The sequence below is a fragment of the Leopardus geoffroyi genome, chromosome D4 (assembly GCF_018350155.1).
Source record: "Leopardus geoffroyi isolate Oge1 chromosome D4, O.geoffroyi_Oge1_pat1.0, whole genome shotgun sequence".
In the NCBI taxonomy this organism is placed as follows: Eukaryota; Metazoa; Chordata; class Mammalia; order Carnivora; family Felidae; genus Leopardus; species Leopardus geoffroyi.
The window spans coordinates 1,541,661-1,561,500 of NC_059342.1; the positions used below are offsets into that span (position 1 = coordinate 1,541,661).

Below are 19,840 nucleotides of genomic sequence, written 5' to 3' on the forward strand. Positions count from 1 at the left end.
AACACTGGACTCCCCAGAACGGTGTGTGTGTTGCTGCTATGCACACCCACCAACTGGCATCCTCTGCAAGTTCATGGCCGGACCAAGGGTGAGAGCTGCCATCTGATCCTTCAAGGCTCCTCAGTTCCAGACATGCTGAGAAGCTGACCCTGAGCGCCCTGGATGTGGAGGGCACTCTCTCTCCTCCCCCGCCCCACCCAGGGCCTGCTGAGCTCCCTGGGTGCCCAGGCTTGGGGAAGGCCTGGAAGGACCTTTGGCTGCCCAGGGGCCAAAGGTCGGGAAGGAGGAAGGCAGGCCAGTTCTGAGCTAGGCTCTGAGATGGGGGGGAGCCCTAGGAGTGAGGGGCAGGCAGGGGAGAAGCTGAGGGCTGGCATGCCTGGTGGGTGGCATTTGCTGGACTGGCCAGGGCAGAGTTGGGGAGAGGGATGCATCCTGACACCTTAAAGGGGACATTTGGGGACATCTTCTCTCCTCATCGCCCATTTGTCTCTGGAGGTCCTTGATTTGACCCAACATGAGTACAGGTCCTTCCCTCAGCCCAGACTCCTCTCCACCCACACAGGGCGGCCCTGGCATCTGAAAGGGGCTCTGCTTTCCCTGCCGTGGGCACATTTTCTGTGCATGTGACCGAGGGCCCCTTGCAGGAGTGAGCCCTGAGCTGTAGCATTCCCAGGTGGCTCAGGGCAGGAGCCCGGATGGGGAACGTTAGGGTCGGGATGGGCCTCACAGCCCTGGGCACCCTTTCTCCCTGCCCCTGCACCGACCCCCTCGGCTTTAACGGGAAGGTGTGTGACATGAGCCCTGTGCTTCCCCACCCCCAGGTGCTTTGGGGCTGACCCAAGACTTTTCAGATCCAATGTCCCCTGTATCCTTGTTTACTTTGTATTCAACAGCTCATTTTTTCAAAGTTTGAATACTTTATAACTTTTTATTTTAGAGAATTTTAGACTTAAAGAGTTACAAAACTGGTTCAGGGTCTGTTCACCAGTCACACTGACTCCTCTGGAGTCAGCATCTCACCAGACCATGCTGCGAGAATGGAAACTGAGGCAGAAACACAGGGGCGGTGCTGTGAGCCATAGCACAGACCTCAGCAGGTTTTTCCCTGTACTGTCCCTTTTCTGCTCCAGGACCTCGCAGTGTATTTCACTCTCCTGTTTCTTTCAGAAGGAAACCTCGTACCATTCCCTGAAATAGCGCATTAGTATAACTTGTCGTAGACGGTGCATGTAAAAATAAACATAACCGTTAAAATAACAGGCTCCAACTTGTCCCACCTGTGATCTGTCACGTCCCTCCTGAGCACCTTATTTTGGCAGGACTGGGAAGGGTCTCTGAGGTTGCACACGCTCACAGTGGCTCAGGATTTGCTGGGAGGACTCCAGCGGGGTTGGTGGGTGAAGATGTGGTTGGGACGGCTGCATTTTAGGGGCAGAACCCTCTCCCGGTGTGTTTGCTCCCCAGCGGCCCTCTCTGCCGTGCTGGGCCGGAAGCACAGGCAGCCAGGAAAGTGGGAGCCCGTGTTGCACCCCATCTCCGGGGCTGGGGCGCCTCGGCAACCCAGCTGGCCTTCACCGCTGGCACCTATGGTGGCTTTGCCTAGGGAGGGACGGAGCGTGTGGCCATCCACCTTCCGAACTGTCTTGTCTGTGTGTCCGGTAGGGAGGGTGGCAACCCGTGGGCACCGGGGGCCTTCCTCCTCGATTCAGGTGCCGCAGAGCCAGTGTCCTCCACCCCTGCCCACAAGGAGGCGCGTGGCTGCCTGGGCCCGTCGCAGTCGGAGCCACCCAGCGTCTCACCTTGTCACCACCCTGGCGTGAGGAGTCTCTGTCTCTGGGCAGTAGGGAAGGTTCTATTAAGGTATCAGGCATCCTAGAGCTTCCTGGGGCCCTTTCAGTTGCCTGTTCTGTCGACTCCAAGGGGCTTTGGAGACATAATTGGTAAAATTGATTTTAAGGAGCTCGAAAGCTGGAGGTGCGGTGCGAGTGCTTTGGTGACGGAAGTTTCACTGACTTCTTGGTAAATGTTTCTGGGCGTGCGTTCTTCTTGGGGTGCTGTGCTGGCCGCAGAGGCTCCTGGGGTCACAAGGCAGATCCGTCTCCTCTTGTGGGGTTTCCTCGACCAAAGTCAGACCTGTAGGTGAGGAGATCCGTGCCACCCTGGGGGACCCTGTCCAGTCCCGAGGCAGCACTGTGGGGGCGAGAGCGGGCAAGGAGTCCGCATCAGGGACAGCCAGGGGGTCTGTCTGTCCTGGAGGGGGAGCGGAGGAGTGGAGGGGAATGTGATGGGCTCCTCTGGCTGTCAGGGAGATGCGGGGGACAAGGGCAGGGCCCAGAGCCACTTCCAGGTGAGGGGTGGGGGGCAGGTGGGAGTGGGGCTGCTGTGGGTTCTGGAGTGGATCTCCTCGGATTCCTGCTTGTCCGTCTGTCTGACTGGGTTCCTCCTCGCAGGGTCCCTGTCTCCGTGCTCACCTCCCTGGGGCTGGTTGGCTCTTGTGAGCTCTTGCCATGCCCCCCTCCCACCCAGCCGTAAGCTTTTTGGGGCAGAGCCACCCCTGGGGGTCCACGGCCTCCACGGGTGCCTGGTGACACTGAGCACAGCCAGCGGAATACGTGCGCGTGGAGGGAAAGGAGGGCCCGCCGGGCATCAAGCTTCAGCGTTGCAGCCTCTACAATTAAGTCCTTGATCTGGGGATTCCCAAGTACAGGGGAAGGGGCCATCCACGTAGAGATGGAGTCGCGGTGTGTTTGACACGGTTGGGGAGACGATTAATCATCTTGGAACAAGGAATTCCCACTGTGTGAGTTCAAGAACCCCAAGCAGGTGGGGGCAGTATGCTGCCAGCGTCTAGAGGGCAGAGCGGAGGCCCCGTCCCTCAGGCCTAAGGGGGTGACACGGAGTCGGGCTCACTGTAATGGCCAGAGTGCGTGCGTTGCTAGAAGCCGTAGGCTGGAGGAGGGCGTGCCGTGAGCCTCTGGACCGCAGCCGCGTTCATCGGGGTCGCTGGGATTCAGGCCCGGCCGCAGGTGGCCTGAGATCGGGCCAGGGTTTCGGGGGCTTGGTGTGGACCCAGCCCTCTCCCCCGAGACACCCTCTCTCCTGGGCCATCCCCTTGCCTCTGTGCACACAGCACCTGGCCATGTGGCAGGACTTTGTTCCAAAAGAACGAGGGGACTGAGGGCGAGAGTTGGCCAGGAAATAACGTCCCTCGATGGAGTGTGCTGGGAGAGTGGAGCTCCTGAAAGTCCTGGTGTGGGGGAAGCCAGCCCCTCGGTTGGCTTCTGAACGGCTGCCGTGGCTACGGGGCTGACCCTCGCGCTGGCCTCTATGGCGTCAGGGTTAGATCTCTGGTGGTTCCCACAGTGACCTGGCTGGTCGCTGGGCCGGCCACCTCGCCCTCTCCCTTCAAGCAGAGAGGGGACTCTGGGCTCCTCACACGCGGCAGGTGGACACGTTCGGCCTCAGTCACTCTGGCTCAAGGGCCTGAACAAACTCCAGGCACCGGCGACCCCGTGCCTGTCGGCGGCTTCGCAGACACAGCAAGGGTGGAAACGCCTTTGCCAGCGGGAAGCCGCTTGTGGTGTCAGGAGGGGACGCTGGGCTCTGTGCTGTGCCCTCTGCATCTGGGCGTCTGCCCCACCGGGCCCGCTGGGAGCCGCGTCTCCATCTCGGCCACTCTCCCCCTTGCTCTGTCTTCTTTCCTGCCTGTCTTGGTCCTCAGCTTTTTGGTTTGGTGGTGGGTGACCCTAACCCCGCATTCCGGAACGGGGCTTGGCTCTGAGTCTGTTCACTTTCCCGCAAAGTGCTGGGTCATCTGCAGGAGAACAGAGTTCCGGCCAGTGATTGGCTTTGACCTCAGAGCGTAAGGACTGAAGGTCCTTGTGGTGTTTGTCCCGGCGAATGGAGAAACCAGACTTTTATCTTTTCTTAAAAGTTGGGAGTGAAATTTATATATGGTGGCAATAACTATTTTATTTATTTTATTTTATTATTTTATTTTATTTTAATTTTATTTTATTTTTAAATGTTTATTTTGAGAGAGAGAGAGTAGGTGTGCATATGTTCGTGGGAGAAGGCCAGAGAGAGACTGAAAGAGAAAGAGACAGAGAGAATCCCAAACAGCTTCTGGGCTGTTAGCACAAAGCCTGACATGGGGCTCGAACTCATGAACCGTGAGATCATGACCTGAGCCAGATTCAAGAGTCATACTCTTAACTGATTGAGCCACCTGGGCACCACAATAATTATTTTAAAGTGCACAGTTTGTGGCATTTAGTGCATTCAGAATAGTGTGCAATAGTCACTTCTGTGGTTCCCACACATTTTCATCACATGAAAGGAGACTGAACCCATCAAACAACAGCCCCCAGCCCCATATCCACCCTCCCCCCCCCCCCCCCCAGTCCTGGACAGACATGTGTTTTCTGTGTCCTGATGGATGTAACCGTTCTGGACGTTTCTGATAAATGGGATCATACGATATGTAACTTTTGTGTGTGGCTTCCTCCACTCAGCACGATGTCCTTAGGTCCATCCAGGCTGCGGCAGGCGTCGGAACACGGTTTTTTTTATGGCCGAATACTGCTCCGTTGGGTGGACATACCACATCTGTCTGTGCATTCACCTGCCTGCACATTTGGGGTTTTCCCGCCTGTTTGTCAGTCGTGCCGCTATGAACGCTCAAGTACAAATATTTGTTTGAAGACCTGTTTTCATTTCTTTCGGGAATTGCCGTGTCATATGGTTATTCTGTGTTTAACTTTTTAACTAACCACAAGCTGTTTTTCCACAGCGGCTGCACCATTTTACGTTCCCACCGCCAATGTGGGAGCCGTCTGATAGCACTTCATCTTCGCTAACACCTGTTATTTTCCACTTTTCAAATCATGGGTGTCCTAAGGGGTGTGAAGTAGGATCTCATTATTGCTTTGATATACATTTTCCTAAAGGCTGATGGTGTTGAAGGTGGTTAAGCCATCTTTGGAGCAATGTCTGTTGAAACACTTTGCACATATTTAAATTGGGTTGTTTGTCCCTTTATTGTTGAATTGTGTGAGTGCTTTATATATTTTGGACACTTACCAGAGACACAATTTGCCGATATTTTCCCTGTCTGTGGACTGTCTTTTCGCTTTTGTGGTAACGTCCATTGACGCACAAAAGTTTTCGTCCTCATGACTTCCAATTTGACTTTCTCTTCTGTTGCTTGAGCTTTTGGTGTCATATCTACAAATCCACTGTCAAATCCAGGGTCATGAAGATCTGCCCCTTTGGTTTCTTCTAAGAGTTTTAGAATTTTAGCTCTCATCTTTGGTTTTTGATTCAGTTATTTTTTAATACATGATTTGAGGTAGGGATCCAGCTCCATTGGTTTGCAAGTGGCTATCCGGTTGCCCCTGACCTATTGTTTAAAGGCTGTTCTTCCCCTACTGAGCGTCTTGGTAACCTTGTTGAAAATCATTTGACCGTGTACGTGAGTGTTTATTTCTGGACTCTATTCCATTCCATGGTCCGCCTGTCTCCCCTACACCACTGCCACGCTGTGTCAATGACTGTAGCTTTGTTGGAAGTTTTGAAACCAGAAAATGTGACACCTCCACCTTTTTCTTTTTAAGATGTTGTTTCAACTTTTCAGGGTTCCTTGCCATTCCGACTGAATTTAAGGATTGGCTTCTCCGTTTCTTCGGAAACTCCTGTTGGGATTTTGACAGGGATTGTGTTGAATCTAGATTGCTGGCCGTGGGTTGTACTGACGCCTGAACAGTATTCCATTTGCTGATCCATGACCCCCAGACCAAAGTGCACCTCACTGGGGATGCCAGCTGACACCTGGAGCTCCTCCTGTAACCCTGCCACTTTGGCCATCATTTTGCCTCCCCTTAGAAACCCCGTCAAGCCACAGCCTGGGTATGAATCTCGGGAAGCCGGGCTGAGCGGGAGGGCTGCGAGAACATGCTTCAGGGGAGTATTAGCACATCCCTGGGAGGCACAGGGCTGTCACTGTCCAGGCCCCACCTCACCATCCTCTGGGCTGACCTGCCAGGGGCTGGAGAGATGGCTCCCGCAGGAGTGACTGAGGCCTGGGGTCTTGCAGGATGACACTTGGCATCCTGGAAAAATCCAGAGACTGTTGCCTGATCCAGTGTGCCTCCCGGATGAACAGGGCCGGGGAGGGTGTCGGGTGGGGGTGGGGCGCTCCTGAGAGCTCCCCAGACCTTTGGGGAGGCAGCGGTGTGGGGCCTGCTGGAGCCGAGCTGGGTTCGCACTAAACCTTCTGTTGGGAGTTACATCTAGTACACAGTGTGAGTCTCCCAGCGGCTGTTCCTGATGGAGGCTTGTGACAGTGGCATGCGGGAGGTGAGGGCGTCTCCTTCCACTTGCTGGGAGAGGACCACCCAGCCCCCTCTGCGCTGCAGCCAGTGAAAGCCAGGAGTTTTGTGCCACAGGCAGCGAGGTGGCTAGGTGCTGGGCGCCGGGGTGGCTCCTTGCCCGCCAAGCGGGGCAGCTGTCTGGTCGTCCGTGAGCACCTCAGGCAGCGCCAGGCACCCTCATGCTGGGGCACCCAGAGTGCCTGTGCGGGAGGGAAGGTTGGTGGGGAGGCGCCCTGGCACGTGGGCCGGGGATGCGAGTTCCCACTTCGTCCTCAACACAGTAGGATCAGGACAGATCGGGATGTTCCCTAATGTGCATCTGGTTCACCAGGCTCTGTCCCAGTGCTTCAGGCTGTGGGTGGAGGGGCAGGAGGGGGAGAGCCAGCTGCAGGGGCGTGGGGGTGGGGCAGGGGGATGGGGGCCCTGGAGGGAGGGGGATCCTGGGGGGAGGGACGCGGGACCAATGGGGGAGGGAAAGGGAGAGCAGTGGGGCCACAGGTGACAGAAGCTGTGTTTGGAGACTGAACAGTGGACCCGTCTGGGCCTGTCACCCTGCCTGAGCCTCGGTCAGGTCGGAGTTTCCCAGGCACTGCTCCTGCCCTGAGCTCCATCCAGGCTCTGGAGAGTGAAAGAGTGAGCTGCTGTTTGGTCTCACGGCACTGTGTCAGGGTGACGCGTGGATCCTGGTCTGGACGCTCTAGATGCCCGTGTAACAGGCCTGGCCTGGTCCAGGTGTGGGTGGGACCTCTCCAGTGCCCCTGTCCCCGGCAGCCTGGGCCCCTGTCTGTGCAGGCGGCAGGCGTTTATGTTTTGGTCCCAGGCCCAGGACGTGGAGGTGGACGCGTGAGTGACCTGCCCCGGCCCGGGGGTGCATGAGACAGAGGTGGGACCGCGTGTCTAGGGGCCCTGCCACATCTCTTCCCCTTCCCTGAGCCGCAGCTGGGCACGGTGCACCCGCCTCAGAGAACAGGTACAGGTGCTTTCTGACCGACCTGGGGCAGCGGGGCGTCCGCTGGGCCCCCTCCCAGCCCTGCCGCGTCCTCTCCCTGCTCCTCTCCCCAGACTGAAATTTCTGTGGGGCCCCCCGGGCGATGCCAGCAGTGACCAGCGGGGTTCCCCTCAGGGGTGGGTGAGGGACTGGCGGGAGCACGGTCTGCCCTGCTCCCTCCCCTCCTCCCTGCCCTGCCCGCTGCCCTGCCCTGCCCACTGCCCTGCCTGCTGCGTTTCCTCCGTGGACACTGGGAGGTGGGCGGTGGTGGGATGGAGTGTGCCCTGTGGTCCCCACCGCAAGTGCCGAACGACAGCTGGGGAAAGGAGGCAGGCAGAGCTGGGGTCAGGCTGAGAAGAGACTTCCCGGTAACTGAAACCGACCCCAGACGGGACGCGTCGGGGACAGCGTGGCCCTGGGGCAGCATTGGCCGGCCTGGGCCCTGAGCACGGGTGGAGCGGCACCCCCGGGCGCCCACTGGCAGGTTTGGGGCATGGCTTGGGGGGCACCGTGGTGCCCAGGGGCGGGGCGGGAGGCAGCTGAACTGCTGTGGGTGTATCTGCCATCATCAGGTGGGAGTCCGAGCTTCTGACTTTTCTCGAATTTATTACCGGGATAAGGGACAACTGCTTTTGTTTGCGCACGAATGGGTAGCGGGACGAATTTGCAAGTGGTGTGCTAGCGCCTGGTCTGTCCAGATGGAGAGCGAGGGAGAACTGATCATGAAAAGCCCGTCTTCTCCCCGGACCCAGCCTGATTCCAACCTCTGGTGCGGAACTCGGGAGAGACTCCTGTCTGTGCAGCACTGTGTTTCGCTGCCCCCCCGCCCCCCACCTCTCGTGCCCCGGGACCTCCGGGCTGCATCCCGTCTGCCTCCCGCTGCTGGCCTCCCGGTTGGCCGTCAGCTCGCTTCTCAGTTTGAGCTCCCGTTTTGTGCAGGGACTGTCCTGGCTCCTGTGGCTGCCGGTGGTGGGGCCCACTGTCCACCCTGAACCTGTGGGCTTTCCTAAGTAGCCGCGTGCTTTCGGACGACGTCAGAGAGAGCAGGTCGGGCCTGAGAAGTGAATTGAGAGGCTGCTTCCTCGGTGGATGGGGGTGCCGTCCGCGGCTGCCTCCTGCTCCGTAGGCCGCGGGCCCCCAGGGCTGCCAGAGGGTTACTAAATATCCCCTGCCCCGTCCTTTTCGGGGCTGGTGTGAGGTCCGGCAGTTTGCTTTTTTTTCCCCCTGTAAACTTTTCATTTTACACTTGTTTTAGGTTTACAGAAGAATTGCAGACACGGCAGCGTTTGTGCATGCCCCTGACTCAGTTTCCATGACCGTCAGCACCTCATGTCACTGCCGTGCCCTGGTCACAGCTCCCTGGGCAGCGACCTCTGTCTTTGTCCTCCCCACCGTCCAATCTCCTCAGCCCCTTGTTCCCAAGCTGGCTTCTCAGACTGACCCCTCTGTGCTGTGATCCTGACACCAGAGACTCTTTATGGCTGGTGCACCATCGAGGAGCCACGCCTCACCTCCCCCTGCTGGGCACTCCCCCCCTCCCCGGAGGGCAGCCTGACCACGGCAGTCCCAGTCCGTGGGGCACTGGCTACCCATGGCCCTGATCACAAGGGCGCAGGGTCCTGATGCTTCCCCTTCAGGGGTTCTTCCGGTTCCCAAACTTGTTGTGGGGTTTCGACCTGCTGTTTGGAAAAGAAGGATGTAATTAGACTGGTCTACGGACTGTCCTGTCCTCGGAGAAGCCAACCAAGAGAGCAGCCTGGGCCTCAGGCTCTGCCTCTGGGCAGGTGTGTGAGTAGGGGGGCCCCGAGCCCCTCTTTCCCACGGTGGGGGGGACCATCTGCCTCTTCTTTCAGCCAGTGGTGTTTCCAGATCCTGGGGCGTCCTTGCGAAGGGCCCGAGCCCTTGGTTGGTGTTGACCTCGGGGAAGGGCCCCTGAGCCCATGTGGGGTGGGAGGAGGCAGCTGGACGCCTGTCCAGGTTATCTGGCCAGAGCCCCCTACGCAGGGCCTCTGTGTGACCCAGGGACCTGGCCGCCTCCCAGAGGCCCCTTTGTGGGTCAGGAGCCAGGGTTGCCAGCCTCCTCTGGAGCTGGCGGCCGCCAGAGGCCCGGGGGGGAGGGGTGACGGGGCCAGCCGGATGTCTCCCTCTGGGCACTCTGGGGTTGGGGTTCACTTTCCAGCTCCTGTGGGGTCCCTGCCCCCGTTGTGCGGGAGGTTGCTTGCCGTGGGGAGCGTGCAGCCACCACCCGCAGGGCGCACTGCTAGTTAGCAGTGGAAAAGCCTCTTGCAGAGATAGCCCACGGCACTTGGCAGCCTGCCCTTCTTACCTTCCTCAGCGAGAGAATCCTTGAGGCCTTCCCGGAAGTGTGCTGTCTGGGGTGGAAGTCACTGACGAGGCAGGAGTGCGTGCTCCTGCCTCTGTGCTCGCTGGGGGTCCATCCGTATGAGTTCGCCAGGTCCAGTGCGCCCTGCGCAGTGAGGGCTGCGGTTCTCGGAAGCGCTCCGGGTGCCAGGCGGGGTCCCCGGTTACGGGGACGACACTGATGTTTAGTGTTCCAAGCACACCACTAGGCTGCAGGTGGCCAAGCCCGGCCAGTGCCCCTCTCTGAGCTCACAGCCCTCAGGCCATGCTAGCTGCTGCTGCTGTATGTCTGGAGGTCTGGTTCGGAGTCCCTGCTCCAGGCCCCACACACCGCTGTCGTGGCCCCTGGGGGTCTGGGGCAAGGCCCTCCGGGTTTCCATATCCTAATCTTTGCATTTCTTGGCATTTATGGTTTAAAAAAACTGGCAAAGAGCAGATCTGAGAATGTTCCAGCAGGACAGGACCTGGTGGTGCACCGGTCTCTGTTCCTTCCAGAGACACAGCCCTGGGAACCACGCACCCTGCACCAGGCCACCCCACACACCCTCCAGGCTGATGCCCTCAGGGGTGCAGTGGGTGGGGACTGAGGACAGGCCTCACCTCCCTTGGTCTGGAGTCATATTTCTGTTTATATGACCTTGACTGCTTTTGCTGTCTGGTCAAACTTGTCTTCCCAGCCGCCTTGTGGGTCTCTGAGAGGTTACGAGAGGGAAGGTTGCAGTTCCCAGAGATTCCGACAGGGGCACTGGCTCTACATCTGCACACAATTGGTTTCCCTAGAAACTGCTGGAGTAGACTCCAAAACCTGCTTCTGACTTTTAAAGGGACCATGCCCTTTATCTGGAGGATCTGTTGCAAATCCAGTGGAACAGGTTTCAGAGTGCGTACAGAGACGTTGGGAATGTTCCTTTAATCTGTCAAGAACCCTAGACTCTTAGGCAATGAGGTACATTGTAGCGCGCGCGCGCGCGCGCGCACACACACTCACACACACACACACACACACACACACACACACACACACACAGTCATCAGCAGTGATGGTCACCGGGAAATGTTTATGCTGCTACCCAGGGATAAAAGCAGGATGCAGGCTTGCCTACATAGTGTGATAAATATGCCAACGTGCTAAACGGGTTAAGAGAGTTTTCTTCCTGCTGCTTTTTTATACTTTTCTGCACTTCCCAACTTGTTTTCTAGGATCATAATATTGCTTTTTTTTTTTTTTAACTTATTTTTTAATGTTTTTTTATTTTTGAGAGAGAGACAGAGTATGAACAGGGGAGGGGCGGAGAGAGAGGGAGACACAGAATCTGAAGCAGGCTCTAGGCTCTGAGCTGTCAGCACAGAACCCAACACAGGGCTCGAAATCAGGAACCATGAGATCATGACCTGAGCCCAAGTTGGACGCTTAACTGACTGAACCACCCAGATGCCCCATAACATTGCTTCTTCTAATCTGAGATAAAGTACGTGGGGAATAAGATTGCCAGAGGCTGGAGACCATTGTGCCCTGGCCCATTTCACAGGCTTTGTGGAGTCTGGGTTTGAGGGTTTCCCCACCGCACTCTCACTCTCTCCCGGACCCTGACTCTGGGGTGTCTCCGCCCCTCTGGCACCCCCACTGCTGACGTGACCCCCGGGGCCTGCCGCCCCCAGGGACCTGCCCAATCTGAGCGCCTCCTGTGAGGGGACCTGAGGGCACATGCCACCAGCGTTGGGGGACAGCAGGCTCCCTCTGTCAGGTCCTGACACTTATATCCTGCCGGCCAGCAGCTCCACTTGAGGGAAGACATGCAGGTTTCAAGGTCTATGGGGATGTGACCCGAGAGGGGCCATTGGGCAGTGCCTGCGGATACGAGCCTCGCCAGACAGGTGGAGGGCATGGCCAGCGTGGTCTCGGTCGGTTCCAGTCCGAGAAGCTGGCGCTGCTGTGCAGCTGGGGGTCCTCCTGCTCGGAGTTTTAAATCAGCCCTCGCATGTCCCACGTTGTCTGTGGGCCAGGAGGAGCGTGACCTAAGGTCAGAGTAGGAGGAGCTTTTCAGTTGGACCTATTTCATCTTTATTTCTATAAATAAACATGAACTATTCACGTTTATTTATCTTGAGAGAGAGTGTGAGTGGAGGAGGGGCAGGGAGAGAGGGAGACCCAGATTCGGAAGCAGGCTCCAGGCTCTGAGCTGTCAGCACAGAGCCCGATGCGGGGCTCGAGCTCACTAAGCACGGGATCATGACCTGAGCCGAAGTCAGATGCTGAACCTACCCAGCCGCCCTGGCGCCCCTGCGGTTACTTGTTTCCCAGCATCTGTCTTCTTGGGTGAGCTGCCCCCTGAGCTTTCTGTCAGGAAGAGCTGCTCCTGTCCTGTTTTTTGGGTCTGGGGTCTTTGCTGAGGCAGCTCCAGGGAAGAAGCCGAGGAAAAGGCAGAACCTGGTATGGAGTGGTGGTTTTGACTTTGAACAGCTGTGAGCGGGTAGAAGCCATGGCAGGCCCCCTTGTTTCTGTCCTCATCCCATGCCAGGAGGGGACTCATGGGGGAGTCTAGGCCTGACTGCCACGAACCAGGGCCAGACCCACCTTGAGAGGCCACCTTGCTCAGGACCCCTGGCCCTGCGCAGGGTGGAGCCTGGGCCGGGGAGGGCAGTGGTGTGACAGCTGGGAGGGAGAGCAGAGGCTGCCAGGCCCGGGGAGCCATTTGCGGGCGTGTGGGTGGGGGTGGTGGACTTGCAGGGCTGACGGAGACGGGGCTCGGCCCCTCCTGTGTGTGTTTGGGATGCTGGAGGTGCTCAAGTGTGTCGGAACCTGCCGGGAGAGTTCCATGCCGTCCTGCCCCATGAGGGCCCTGGCGCGTCCTCCTGGGGGGCTAGAACCTGTCCGCAGGCAGCATTCAGGTTGTCCTGCTGTGGAGACATCCGTCCCCTACCTTGCTGGGCTCCTTCTGTGCCCTTTCCATGCAGTGTGGGAAGCCTCCATATAGCCCCACTTGGGGGGTTTGAAGAATGCTGTCTTCCTGGCCCTCGGTGTTTGCACTTTTCCAAGCCCCTTCCCTCCCGGGGACAGCATCTCGCCTGACACCCTCGTCCTCCAGACGCCCAGAGCGAGTTCAGTGGACTGGCTGGTGACCACTCCCCAGGGGCCCGGAGGTCCCGATGCCCTCAGGGGAGGCGGGAGGGCCTGACCCAAGAGGGCGCAGCTCTGGGAACCCCACTTTCACTCACAGGTGAAAGCCAGTCCCTGCGAAAGTGGCTGTGCTCTGCATCCCCAAAACTTGGAGACTTGGCTCCCAGCCCCCCAGAAAGGCCGTGGAGGAGGCACTGGGTGCTTGCAGGCCGAGCTGCCAAGCCCACCCTGAAGCGGCCGGGCCATGCTGGTCCTGGCACCTCTTGGCCATGACAAGGCCCAGGACGCTGGGCCTGAGGCCAGGGTGGGCCCCCAGCTGGGGAGGTGGGCTTCCTCATCATCTAGCACAGGGGCCCCAATGGTGGCCCACTGTCCTCTCGAGGAAGCTGCAGCAGGCGCACCGTGGGGTGTTTGGGCAGCACGGCCACCCGGAGCCCTGGAGGGGGGCACAGGGCAGCGTTCCCCATGCAGGGAGCTTGTAGTCACCACCAGCTGACACGGGCGGGCATTTCCCTGAGAAGCTGCATTCAGTGCTGTCCTGTGTCCTTGCCCTGCCCCCACAGCACTGGGGGTCTGACACGAGCCCCCACCTTTCCTGTGGGTTCGCACCTGCATCCTTGGAAACGGTTTTTATTGTGTGTGCTCTTTGTAAGCGGTTTCATTCGTGCCCGTTTTGTAGTGGGTTCGTCCCTCAGCACAGGCCTCAGTGAACTGACCCTGTTGGACACCCTCAGATGTTGTGGGTCCTCGGGGTGAGGCCCCCTGGGAGGACAGGCGTCCCGGCGCCCTGCAGGGGCTCCTAACGGTAGGGCGGGCTTGCGCTCAGGCCTGCCTTTTATGTCCAGGGCCAGTGACGGGAGGGTCAGGTAGCCCTGGTCTGGCTGGAGCGTGGCGGTGCCTGAAGGCACCCGTGAAGGCCTTGCCGCAGCCCTGGGTCAGCCCCTCCACTCCCAGGGTCCAAGAAGCGTGCCCCAGTGGGACCCAGGCAGGCCCAGGCTAATTGCAGCTGGGGTGGGGAGCGGGCGGCCAGTGAGGGGATCAGGAAGCGCTCTGCTCTGTGTTTGAGCACCGCTAGACCACCAGGCACCTGACTGCTGGCCGTCATCTCTGGGTTCCCGGGCCCTGGGCCTGCAGAGGCACGGAAGGCGGCAGCTGGGGCGGGTGGGCCCGGTCTTCCTTCAGTGTGTTGATTTGGTAAAGATCAGCCAACTCTGGACGTAAAAAAGTCAGTGTTGCAGATTGCTTGGCCCTTCCACGGGGCGGTTGTGTGCGGCTGGAGGGTCTGCCCGGCCCTGAGAACCAGTGACTTGCAGCCGGTCCTGCCCGGCCTGTGCTTCTGGGTGCTGAGCTGGCCGTGTCCCCGTCCACTCACGCTCAGCCCATTTCCTGTCCCGCCACGTGCCGCGTGCTGGGGGCTCTGGTCCACTTTCCTTGAACCGAAGTATTAGACAAATGTGTCTAATTTGCTGCTTAAAGTGTTGGTGGAGTTTTAGATTTTAGCGTCATTGTTCATTCCCGGAAGTTCTCGTTTTGCAGAGTTGTTTGATCATTTGTTTCTTCCCGCGCGTGTACGAGTGTGTGTCACACTTCGGAATCCTCGCTTTCCTGCGGCTGTTCACGAGGACTGTGTGTTCCGTGAGGTGGTGACATGGCTGTCTTGTGTGACGTATGAGGGCTCGGTCCTCCTTTCCCTCGGGTGGGTGGACCACCTCCCGAGTTTGGAAATTTGAGCTGGGGTCCGAGGCGTGTGTGCGTTGCCCCTTGGGCAGAAGCCTCTGGGATGGCCCCCCCCTCCCCGCCACTCCCCTCCCCGCCCACGGCCTGGCCCTGCCCCCCCCCCCTCCCTGCAGCCTCCAGCCGGCAACCGCCAACCTTCCTGCTTCGGGGCCTGCCCCAGATGGCCTCCCTGGGCCCACTGTCCAGCCTCCCACAGCCTCCTCCGAACGAGGCCCGGCAGCCCACTCCCACTCCCAGGGCTGCCCTGGACCCAGCCAGAAACAGGTCCCCGTGTGGTGGCCTCACATCTGCCGGGCGTGCTGCCCACAGTCCCTTGGTTGGTGGCGTTGCCCCCTCAGGCCTCCTGTGTATGCAGGAACACGTGTTTGGGGCAGAGTCCAGCAGAGGGCTGTTTCGGTTAAGGGTCCAAGACGCATTGTGTGGCTCACCTCCCAGGACGTTGCCCCTCAGGGGCGGCTGCCGCGCTGGGCAGATGGGCGAGGCCCCGGGAGACCCAGCCGTTGGGTTGTTCAGCCTCCTGCTCTCCAAGGCCCCCCATGTGGGTGCCCTGATCACGTGGCACAGGTGGGGCACGGCCCCCCTAGCTGCACCTGCTCCCCCGCTCCCAGGGCGGGAAGAGACCCCCGGCTCCTAGCTGGGGTGGGTGTTTCCAGCTGCAGAGCACAGAGCGTTCACAACACAGACACAGTCTGTAGCTCTTCCTGAGAAGCCGTGGTCCCCGCAAAACCCTGCTGGTGCTGGACTCCTCCTGCCCACACAGCTGAGGTCATGGAGTGTCGCTTGTGCTCCCCCAGGCCAGCCCTCGCTTGCGCTTCTGGGGACTGGCCAGCTGGGATCTGACTGCACCCGCGGCCCAACCTTCACGTGCAGGGCCCACCTCGTGGGGCCCAGGCGCCCCCCCGAACCTGCAGACTCAAGCGGGAACCCACAGCCTGAGTCGGGGCACGCTGGGTGCGCCCTGAGACCCTGCTGGCCTGTCATGAGCCAGGACCTTTTCCCAGCCTGCCCTCACCTGCCCACCTACAGGTAGAAAGAAGCCTTACCGCCCCCATCAGGGTGGCCTCCTCCCATGATGCCTCTTGGATGGCATCCCCAGGGGGCTGTGTGTGGGCCCGGCACATGCACCCACCTTTAAGCCCACCTTGAGTGGCCCCATAGTCAGCACCTGTGGAGCCCCAGCCCTTGGCTGGCTCTGGCCCTGATGGACCCCAGTGGCGTGTGACTGGGTCTGGGGTGGGCCGGCCTGTGCGCATAGGACCCACGGGACTCTGCCAGGCTGTCCGTGGTCTGCCTGGACACCTGTCGGCCAAGGGGACATTTTTGCTGATTGGGAGGACACCCCGGCCCTGACCCGGGGAGCAGATGCAGGGGCACTGGGTGCCCCGGGGGGAGGACCCCGAGATCAGGAGACCCCTCCGAGGTGGGAGAGGGCAGATGGTGCTCCAGAGATCAGACCAAGAGGTGGGTGGTGGGTGGTGGAGGGAGGCTGAGGGCCTGGAGCCTGGACTCCATCCCCGCATCCAGGAATCACAGGGCGGGGCTGGTGTGCGGGGGAGCAGGAAGCCGAACTTCCCGATCAGCAGAGCCGGTTCTGAGGTTGAGGGGAGTGAGCCTCCGACCGCATCACCGAGCACCCAGCTTCCCGCATCCTCGCGCCTGTCCGCGTGCTCATCGCTTATTTACACGGCATCTGTGACACATGCTGTTGCCATAGGCTTTATTAGCGTTCCCGCCATAGGGTTTCCGTGTCGGGCGGCTTGTCCCCAGCACCGTGCTGGACAAATCCTTAGGATTCTCAAAGACGCGCATGGAACTTTTATGATTAAAAAAATATATATACATACATATATATATATATATATATATATATATATATATATATGGGCTTTAATTTTAGAGCAGTTTTAGATGAAAGATGGAGTGGGAAATGGGGACGGTCCCCACGTGCCCCCTCACCGCCTGCAGCCTATTGTGAACGTCTCTCACCGGTGTGGTGCGAGTTACGTCCGGTGAGCCGATCTGGTGCATTGTCATTAATAACTGAGGTCCATAGCTGACCTTGGGGTGCACTCTTAGTGCTGAGTCTGGGTACCCTATGGAGTCTGAAAATGTGTGAGGACAAGTACTCCGTTGTATAGGAAAGAGTAGTTTTACTGTCTCAAAATCTTCGGTGTTCCACCTCTTCCTCCCTCCCTCTTCCCCATCCCTTGGCCACTACTGATCTTTCCACTGGCTGCGTGGTTTTGTCTTTCCCAGAATGTCGTACAGTTGGAATCGGACAGTATTAACCTTTTCAGACTGGCTTTTTTTCCACTTAGTCATGTGCATTTACGGTTCCTCCGTGTCTTTCCATGATAGCCCCTTCTTCTCAGCGCTAGTAATATCCCCTTGTCTGGAGGGACACAGTGTACTTGTCCCTCCCCCACTGAAGGACGTCTTGGATGCCTCCAAGTCTTGGCGATTATGAGTAAAGCTGCTGTAGACATCTGTGTGCAGGTTTTGTGTGGACTGAAGTTTTTAACTCATTCAGGTCAATACCTTGGGTTCGCTCGGCGGATCAAATGGTAAGAGCACGTTCAGGTTTGTGAGAAGAGGCCCCCCCATGTGGCTCCGCCGCTCTGTGTTCCCTGCAGCCATGACCAGGCGCCCCTGCCACTGCGTGTCCTCGCCAGCACATGGTATTCCGTGGTCTGGATTTCGGCCTTTCTAGTAGGTGCACAGTGGATGGAATCTTGTGTGGATTTGCGTCTCCCTGATGACGCGTGATGCTGAGTGTGCTTGCTTGCCGTGTGTGTGTCTTCTCTGGGGAGGTGTCTGTAGATCCTTTGCCCATTTTTTTTTTTTTTAATTTTTTTTTTCAACGTTTATTTATTTTTGGGACAGAGAGAGACAGAGCATGAACGGGGGAGGGGCAGAGAGAGGGAGACACAGAATCGGAAACAGGCTCCAGGCTCTGAGCCATCAGCCCAGAGCCCGGCGCGGGGCTCGAACTTGCGGACCGCGAGATCGTGACCTGGCTGAAGTCGGACGCTTAACCGACTGCGCCACCCAGGTGCCCCAAGAAAAGCAATTTACTTTTGTATATTAACTTCATATCCTGCAACCTTGCTATGACCACTTATAGCTCCAGGAGTTTTTTGTTGATTGCTTGGGATTTTCTGCATTAGACAATCATGTCATCTGCAAACAAAGACAGTTGTATTTCTTCCTTCCCAATACGCATATCTTTTATTTCCTTTTCCTATCTTATTGCATTAGTAGGGCTTCCCATACAGTGTTGAATAGGAGTGGTGAGAGTGGACGTCGTTGTCTTGTTCCTGATCTTAGCAGAAAAACATCTAGTTTTTCATATTAAGTATGATGTTAGCTGTAAGTTTTGTTGAGCTTTATTGTTTATCAAGTGGAGGGAGTTCCTCTCTGTTCCTAGTTGGCTGTGAATTTTTATCATGAAAGAATATTGGATTTTGTCGAATACTTTTTCTTCATTTATGGATATGATCATATTATTTTTCTTTTCTACTCTGCTTCTGTGGTGGATTGCATTAATTCATTTTTGAGTATTGAACCGGCCTTGCATACCTGGAATAAATCCCTATGGGTCATGGTGTATAATTCTTTTTATACACTGTTGAATTTAATTTGCTAATGTTTTCTAGAAGAGTTTTTTTTTTTTTTTTTTGCATCTGTGTTTATGAGAGATGTCAGTCTGCAATTTTCCTTTCTTTTTTTTTTATAATTTTTTTTTTCAACGTTTATTTATTTTTGGGACAGAGAGAGACAGAGCATGAACGGGGGAGGGGCAGAGAGAGAGGGAGACACAGAATCTCGGAAACAGGCTCCAGGCTCTGAGCCATCAGCCCAGAGCCTGACGCGGGGCTCGAACCCACGGACCGCGAGATCGTGACCTGGCTGAAGTCGGACGCTTAACCGACTGCGCCACCCAGGCGCCCCTTCCTTTCTTATAATATCTTTGTCTGGCTTTGGTATTAAGGTAATGCTGGCCTCATAGAATGAGTTAGGAAGTATTTCCTCTACCAATTCCTAGAAGAGATTATAGAAAATTGATGTAATATCTTTCATAAATGTTTGGTAAAATTCATCAGTGAACCTGTTGGGCCTGGTATTTTCTGTTTTGGAGAGTTATTATCGATTCAATTTCTTTGACAGATGTAGACCAATTCGATTACTTATTTCTCTTTGTGTGAGTTTTGGTAGATTGAATCCTTTAAAGAACAGGTTTTTTCATCTAGGTTATTAAATGTGTGGGCATAGAGTTGTTCATAATATTCCTTTACTGTCCTTTTAATGTCTGCGGGGTCTGTAGTGATGGCCTCTCTTGCATTTCTGATACTAGTAATATAGGTCTTCTATCTTTTTCTGTTACCTTGGATAGAGGCATATCAATGTATTGATCTTTTCAAAGAATCATATGTTGCTTTCTTTGACCTTTCTCTATTTGCTGTTTTCAATTTCATTGATTTCTGCTCTAATTTTCATTATGTCTTCTGCTTATTTTGGATTTCCTTTTCTTTTTCTACTTTCCTCTGGTGTAAGTGATGATTGATTTTAGACCTTCTTTTGTAACATTTGCATTCAATGCTGTAAATCACCCTTTAAGCACTGCTTTCACTGAATCCCATAAATTTTGGTAAGTATGTCATTTCCATTTAGTTAGAAATATTTTAAAATTTTTCCTCAAATTTTATCTCTGTGTTACTTGGAAGTGTGTTAATCAGTCTCAAAGTTTAGAATTATCCAGATATCTTTCTATTATTGATTTCTTAGTGTAATTCCATTGTGGTGTGAGAGTATCTTTTCAAAGTTTCTTTTAAATTTGTTCAGGTGTGTTTTATGGCTCAGAACGTGATCTCTTTTGGTAATTGTTCTGTGTGAGCTTGTGAGGAATGTTTATTCTGCTTTTGTTGGTTAAGTATTCTATAAATATCAATTAGATCCAGTTGATTGATGGTGTTGTTCAGTTCAGCTGTGCCCTTACTGATATTTGTCTGCTGAACCTGTTAATGGTTGATAGAGGATGTGCACGTTGCCCATACAGTAGTGTCTTCATCTATTTTTCCTTTCTATAGTTTTTGCCTCATATAGTTTAATGCTCTGTTATTAGGTGCACGAAGGATTTTAATGTCCTCTTGGAAAATTAGCCCCTTTCTCGTTATATAACGCCCCTCTTTATCCCAGTTATTTTTCTTGCTCCAAAGTTTACTTTGAGATTAATATGGTTACTCTGGCTTTCTTGTTATTAGTATA

The 19,840-nt window shown here is 56.1% G+C and overlaps 1 protein-coding gene across 2 annotated transcripts in view; it reads left to right on the plus strand.

Moving 5' to 3' along the window:
* Window positions 1-19,840, plus strand: part of PHF2 (PHD finger protein 2) — a 75,512-nt gene that overhangs the window by 1,486 nt on the left and 54,186 nt on the right. Inside the window, exon 1 of one of the 2 annotated variants that reach the window (XM_045468233.1) lies at window positions 24-88. The exons of the other annotated variant lie outside the window; for it this stretch is intronic. Within the exon in view, the coding sequence (XP_045324189.1) occupies window positions 39-88 (50 nt within the window). The 5' untranslated portion in view covers window positions 24-38. Of the gene's footprint in view, window positions 1-23; window positions 89-19,840 lie in introns of those variants that run through there. 2 annotated transcript variants of the gene reach the window in all.